At 40.4% G+C, this 7,171-nt stretch overlaps 1 protein-coding gene across 1 annotated transcript; it reads right to left on the bottom strand.

Annotated features, from left to right (window-relative positions):
* Positions 1-4,884: 4,884 nt before the first annotated feature.
* LOC105093514 (olfactory receptor 11L1) lies at positions 4,885-5,853 on the bottom strand. Its single transcript, XM_010985389.1, has one exon. The coding sequence runs from the start codon at positions 5,851-5,853 to the stop codon at positions 4,885-4,887; it is 969 nt and encodes a 322-aa protein (XP_010983691.1).
* Positions 5,854-7,171: the final 1,318 nt, after the last annotated feature.

Below are 7,171 nucleotides of genomic sequence, written 5' to 3' on the forward strand. Positions count from 1 at the left end.
TTGTGGTTGGCTTTATTCCTCTGATAACTATGTAAGTTTAAAAAGCTAATGCTCTAATCTGTTCTTAGAAACAATGATCAGTACATATATGTAAACTAAAAAGAAATGTGCAGTATACTGTATACGTGTATTTACACACAATACAATGTGTATGTGCAAACTGTAATAATTCTACCTAATAAAACTGAAAAAAAAAGGAGAGTAAATACAAAAAGAATGTTAATAATGCCTATTTTCCATCATTTTAATAAAAATGGATTGTTTCTTCTATTTGCATGTGCCCTTTTCTTTATGATTATTAAATTGCTGGTAAGGTGGTATATTTAAACAAAAATTATGTTTATGTCAGAATGAATGTATTACTTTTCAATCTGTACACTTAATAGACAGATCAATCACATGCTTCTATTTTTTAAACAATTAGAAAAATGATGTATTTTTTGGTTCCATTGGTAAAATGGAATTGCAGAAATTTATTCTCAGTAGTAGCGACAGACTTTATTGAGACTTGCGTACAGTTTTCCTGGTCCAGACTGTGACAAAAACATCTCAAATTTATGAAATGATTCCTTAAAATATAAAACACGTAGCTCTTGAACTGAGAATAAACATAAGTAATTAACAAGCATGTGATTTTGGCTCCTTTATCTTTATAACAGTGGTCTAGAGACCATTTTAAAAGGAACTGAGAATCAAATTGTGTTTAGTGTAAAACGTGTTACATCTACTTTCATCAAAGTCAGGGACTCTGAGCTATTTCACCTGGCAGATTCCACTCAAGGCTGGAGTAACACTTTCAGAGAAATGTGATCGCCTCACCCCAGGAGAGTTCTTGAGAAGCTCTGACGGCTCTGGGTCAGTCACAGGAATTCCTCCCTTTGGAACAATGTGTTTCTTGTTGAGCCATCACTTCTTTATGAATCTTACCCCTCTTCCTTGCCTGAATGGAACCTGAGCCCTAACTCTCTCAAATGGAATTATTTAACATCTCCCGCCCATTGTATTCGGGGTGAGTCTGCGGAACGATAGACTCCTTGCCACGTAATACTTTGCCCTGGATACCGTTCTTCCACTCCTTTTAAAACAAACAAACAAAACAAAAACATCCTTTAAGGCTCATGCTTAGGAAATACACAACTCACTCTCCGCTCATTGAGACAATTCACTAACCTACCGGCCACTCTGTTTCATCTGCAGACGACACTAGAATCATGACTTTCCTCCCAGAATTCTTGCCCTCAGCCCTGTGGCCAACTCATCTTTCTTCTCATGATCTGATTTATGTCACTTATTCTTATACTTTTGGCTTTTTTTTGTGATCTAAAACTAAACCCTGTCTTCAACTGCTATTTTAAGCCACTAAACTTCTATATACCACTTCCTATTAATTCACATAGTACGAATAATCTTATTACAACTGCATTTTTTTTTTTAAAAGTTTGGACTTCGAGTCAATGTTTCCTTTATTTCCTTCCTATGTATTTGTTTCTCTTGTTGACAATCTGAGAGTCCCAAGTCCGTTGTTTCCTTGCGTTTGTCTTCAGCTCTATCCACAGAGCTAAACCCAACTTAACGGGACTCTTGTCTTTCACCATATGGGATCGAGCTGAACAGCTGAGTGGTCTCAAAGCAGAGTGCACACACAGGCAGTTCACTGTCACAAACTGGTGATCCCCTGTTTCAACCAGGCACTCATTTCTGCTCACAGACCTGCCCATCTGTCTTCCATCAGCTATCAGTCCCGTTTTACAAAATGAGTCTGGAATGCCTTACCACGTTCTTCAAACCTTAACCTCCATTCTTTATGGTAAACAAGAGCTGTTGACTTTGTCTGGGAAACACAAACCAAGTAAGTGCTCTGGTGGGAATTCATACAGGTCCTAACTTTATTTCTTTGAATCGTCATCCGATTAAAATGATTTTCTCCCTTCTGCCTCTCACGGTAAATCAAAATGCTTTCCTTATTGAATGCTGGTATCATCACATGTCACATTTGTCCCCAGATCTCTTACTTTTCAACCTCAAGCTGTCAGTTATCACATTCTATACTCATTCCTTAAAATGTTTGCTTACTAGTGGACCCTTACTACAAGTATTCAAACTTAATTGGATGCTAAAATCTTAACATCTTAACAAAAATACAATGACTCCACCAATATAGGTACATTTATTTATCTCATTCTTTCACAACTGCATTTCTCAGGGTAATTATTTTACCCTGAGAAACACACACCCAACTCAATCTAGTTCCTTAGAAGTTAGTTCCTCCCCTGCTGTAATCAGTTTGGTGTACACTCTTCCCAGTCCAAATATGCTGCCCTTCCCAGGACAACAGGGCCCTTTCTCTGTATTGAGAACTTTGAGGATGTCTTAATCCTCACCTTTCCTGCTCAATGCCTCTTCTTTCCAGAACATTCTCTTCCCTTAGAATTTATGCAACCACCTCACAAATGTCCTTCCATCTCTGTGATTTTCCTATTCCCTTTTCAAGTTCTTCTCTTAAAAATTATGTTTTAAAATTCCTCCATGCTGTCATTTGCTATTTTTTGGTTTTTACTCTCTTCCTGAGAAATTCTATTTCCATATTTTCAAATGTGATCTATATGTTGAAAACTTTCTAATTTTTAACTTTCAGCCAGGTGGCTTCTCTGAGCTCCAGATCTATACATCCAAGGGTCCATTTGTCATTATGTTTTTGGAAGTCTCTCATATGTAAATCAGTAATCTTTTCCTCCCTACATGCAAAGCCAGGCACCTATCAAGTTTAAAATTAGAAAGGAGCTTTTGGTAAGATAACTGAAGTCTGGTTAAATATAAAGCACAGTCAATATACTAATCAGAGACAAACGTTTACGAGGTAGACATTTGATTATTTTTGGTACTCGTCCACAAGGTCCAGACCGATGACGTTCTCCTGTTTATATCACCCATTTCCTGTCTTATCTTGGTTTCCAATGCATCACTTTCCTTCTACCCAACATCTGAAACTGATGGATATGCTAAGGACCAACAACAGTCCTCACAAGTCAAGTTACAGGAGGAAGTGTGAACGTGAGGGCTGGAAGGAGAAGGGTTAAAAGAGCCAAGGACATGTGTTGAGAAGAAATTTTATGAGCTAAAGGATCAAAGTACACCTGCCCCTGAAGTTCAGGGGTAGATGTGGAGCACGTCACAAGTCTGTGAAGAGACTACAAACTGGTGCCACTGCACAGGAATAAATGAGTCCCGATTTTCCACTCCTGATCTCATCACCTGTGAGACATTTCCCGTAATGGATCACATCATTAAAACTAGACCAAACCAATCTCTTTTTCCCTGTGGGCTACTGCTATGGCTCTAGCAAATCTTGTTCTCTTTCAATCTTTTCTCTAGACCGTAGGGAGATTTGCAAATGCAAAATACATCATGTCATTTCCAAATGGATACCTTTTGATAATTAATCATTGTTCTCAGTGCAAAATCCAAAACCCTGCAGGACTTTTAATGACCCGCACGGACTAGCTCTTGCCTTTCTCTCCAGACTCATCTATTTCCTCCATCCCTGGCTTCCCCTGGCTGCTTCCACGTTTCATGCTGTGTTCTCTGCCTGGACCACTATTTCCATTCTTATTCTCCTCATCCTTGAAGCATAGGTTAAAGCACTACAAAAAAATGGAAAGTTTTGTTAACTTTCTTTTTTGATTTTGACCTTATTTTTCTATGTTCATGCACAGGCGTACATTTTTATTTCATAGCCAATATAAAGAAATATAAAGAAATCAATTATTCCTTTGATGACTCAGGACATATTCCTCTCTCCTTTAAGACTACAGGATCCATTAAGGCAAAGTCTTCCTTGGCCATTCCCTGAGTAACCCAGATTGCAGCAAGGGGGCTAGCATACACCATGGGACTGGAAATATTTGTGGAATTAAGGAATGGAATAGTAGCCAGGATTTGTAGAGGTCTTAATATTGGCTACATTTAAAAAGTATGAGTGTTTTAAGCCTTTTAATGTGCAGCCTTTGACTCCCAGGGCTCACAAGAGCATACAGTACTCTGGATTTTTCTTTCCTTCCCTTTCCTCTCCCTCCCCTTCCTTTCCTTTCCGTTTCCTTTCCTTATCCCTCTCTCTCTTCCTTCTTCCCTCCCAACTTCTTTCCTTCTCTTTCCTCTCCCTCCCCTTCCTTTCCTTTCCGTTTCCTTTCCTTATCCCTCTCTCTCTTCCTTCTTCCCTCCCACCTTCTTTCCTTCTTTTTGTCTTTTCCCCTCTCCGTCTCCTTCTCTTTCTACCTGTCCCTCCCCATCCTCCATCCCCTCTTCCTCTCCCTCCCTTCCATCTTTCTTTCCTTTCCTAGAATTTCAGTAAACAACGACAAAAACTCGAATTTATTATACTAAATCTTTGGCACTTCGAAAGTCCCTGTTTCTTCTTGTCACTAAAAGATGATTTAGGTCAACGCATAAACCGTTTATCTTTTCTTTTTTCCATTCATTCATTCCACAGATACTCAACAAGCATAAATAGCACCAAGAACTGAGTTCACAAGGCCAGTCTCTAAACCATACTTAAAAGATGCCTAACTTTCTGTATCCAGGCTTTATGAACTCAGAAATAGGAATCTGAAAATAATGTGTATGTAATCATTATGCCCTGGAATTACACAGTCCGATTCCCATCAGACGGTGAAAGAAAGTGTCCAGGGCAAAAGTGTCCCCAAAATGTTTTGATAGAGGCAATTTTTCTTCTAAGCAACTGCTGGCAAGGGGCCATGAAGAAGCTGTTTTCTTACGATTTGTGGGATTTAATATAGTGCTGGTGATGACATTCAGCTTTGAAGGCTCTGAACCTGCCACTCACTTATCCCTGAACTTGATCCACTGTGTATTCTGTGTTGATCTTCTTTATCTAACAAAGAAACTTCCCTTCCTTCTTACTCCACAGATGCCATGATTCCTTCTCATGACTTTTCTAACAGCCTCTTTGAAGTCTTTGTTCCTCAAGCTGTAGATCACAGGGTTCAGCAATGGGGTGACCACGGTGTAGAAGACGGAAATTATCTTGTTGATTTCAGGTGACAGGTGAGCACTGGGGCGAACGTACATGGAGATCATGGTTCCATAGTAGATGGTGACAACAGCCAAATGAGAGGCACACGTGGAAAAGGTCTTCATTCGGCCAGAGGCTGAAGGAATCCTCAATATGGAGGACACAATAAAAGCATAGGACACAAGTGTAAGAAAAAAGCAAATGCACAGTACAGCAACTGACAGGATAAAGATGACCATCTCGGTGATATAAACACTGGAACATGAGAGCTGCATGAGGGGTGGGAGGTCACAGAAGAAATGATTGATCTGGTTGGGTCCGCAAAAATCCAACTTGGAAATCATCAGGGAGGGCAGAAATCCTGTGCCAAGCCCTGTCAGCCAGGAGATGGCCACCAACTTGGTACAGATCTCAGGACTCATCAGGAAACAGTAGTGCAGTGGGCTACAAATGGCCAGATACCTGTCATAGGCCATCATGGCGAGAAGGAAGCACTCTGTAGCCCCAAAGAACACAAAGAAGTAGAGCTGTGCTATACAGGCCGGGAAGGAGATGGCTCGGCGCTGGGAGAGCAGGTTGGCCAGGAGAAGGGGCACAGTGGTGGACGTGTACCCAATCTCCAGAAAGGAGAGGTGTTTGAGGAATGTGTACATAGGTGAGTGCAGTCGCTTCTCCTGGCTCACCACTGCAATAATGACAATATTCCCTGTGACTGTGAGGAAGTAGATGAATAAAAAGATCGCAAAGAGCAAGGTCTGCCACTCAAGGTTCTGGAATCCTAGTAGCTGAAATTCAGTAACAGTGGACACATTTGGGGACTTCATTGCCTGTGGAGGGCAGAAAACATTTTGAAAAAGTACTGTACACAAGGCATAAAAATATTTATAACTATGGGTGTTTGGAACTTCAGAGACTAATATTTAACTTAATTTGGATATTTATGTACCACATTTTAGAGAAGCGAATACAGAATTTAATCTTGCTTTTAGAGAATACATTTTGATATCAGAAGCTGAGCATGGATAATTAGGACTTGGAAAGAACTTCAGCAAATTCCATTTGTGGGGTTCTCTAAATTCTAGAAGAGGTCTCAGGACCAAAGACATAGGCCCAAAAGGACTCTGAAATCAAATTTAGCAACAGTAACAACAAAGCTAAAAAAAAAAAGAGAAAAGGCACATACAGAGGCAAATCTTTCTTCTCTCGTGTGTGCGCTTTGTCTGAAAAAATCAGACACAGCGTAACTCCTATGAGGGTTTATTCACTCTCCTCTCAGACAATATTAATGGATCACCTGCTCTCTGTGTGCACGTGTGTGTATGGCTGTGGGTGTGTGTGAAGCCCTGTGCTGAGCTAATCTGCACCTCGATCACTGTCCTTTCTTGGATGCTGTGCTCAGCCACTGTAATCACTCCTTCCTGTATACACTCAACAATAAATCTCTCCTTTGCTTTCACTTAATTATTGTCAAACCCAGTTCTGATAAAAGTCAGCATCCATGTACCATACATGAGCCTCCACACAGTAAGAAAGGTGGGAGACAACACATAATGTAGCCACTTAAAAACTCACAACCAATAAACTCCCGCGTGTCCTTAATGCCCGGAGCAACCATTCGGCAGTCCCTTCATCTGTTTATGCTAATGATTTCCTCAGTGATTGTTTTCTATGTGTTCTCTTCTTTTCAAGCTGCTAACACATCCTTGTTGTGTATCCATACCCTCAGCAAGAGATCTATTATTAAAAAGCAACAATAATAACAGAAACTGAAATCCTCCAATGGGAATATCCAGGCTCTTCAGGCCACTCAATTCCCCAACTATCTACCACCTTTAGTTCCCTTGGATCTGCTTTTTTCATCTTCCTCTGAATACACAGTGTATACCCAGCTTGAGGCAAACCCCTCCACACATGCTTTAAGTCCCGCACCCTCCCACACAGTGGAAGCCATTGCAGACATTCCACCCTCTTACTCCCCTGAATCAACAACAGCCCCCTCTCTGTTGCATCATTTCCTCAGCATATCAGCAGGCTGCTTTTCTCTCCCTTAAAAACAAAAAACAAACAAACAAAACAGAGAAAATAGGTCTTGATTCTATTCTAGTCTCCAAATTCTACCTGCATTTGTCTGTTCATTTTCAT

Source organism: Camelus dromedarius, chromosome 3 (assembly GCF_036321535.1).
Source record: "Camelus dromedarius isolate mCamDro1 chromosome 3, mCamDro1.pat, whole genome shotgun sequence".
In the NCBI taxonomy this organism is placed as follows: domain Eukaryota; kingdom Metazoa; phylum Chordata; class Mammalia; order Artiodactyla; family Camelidae; genus Camelus; species Camelus dromedarius.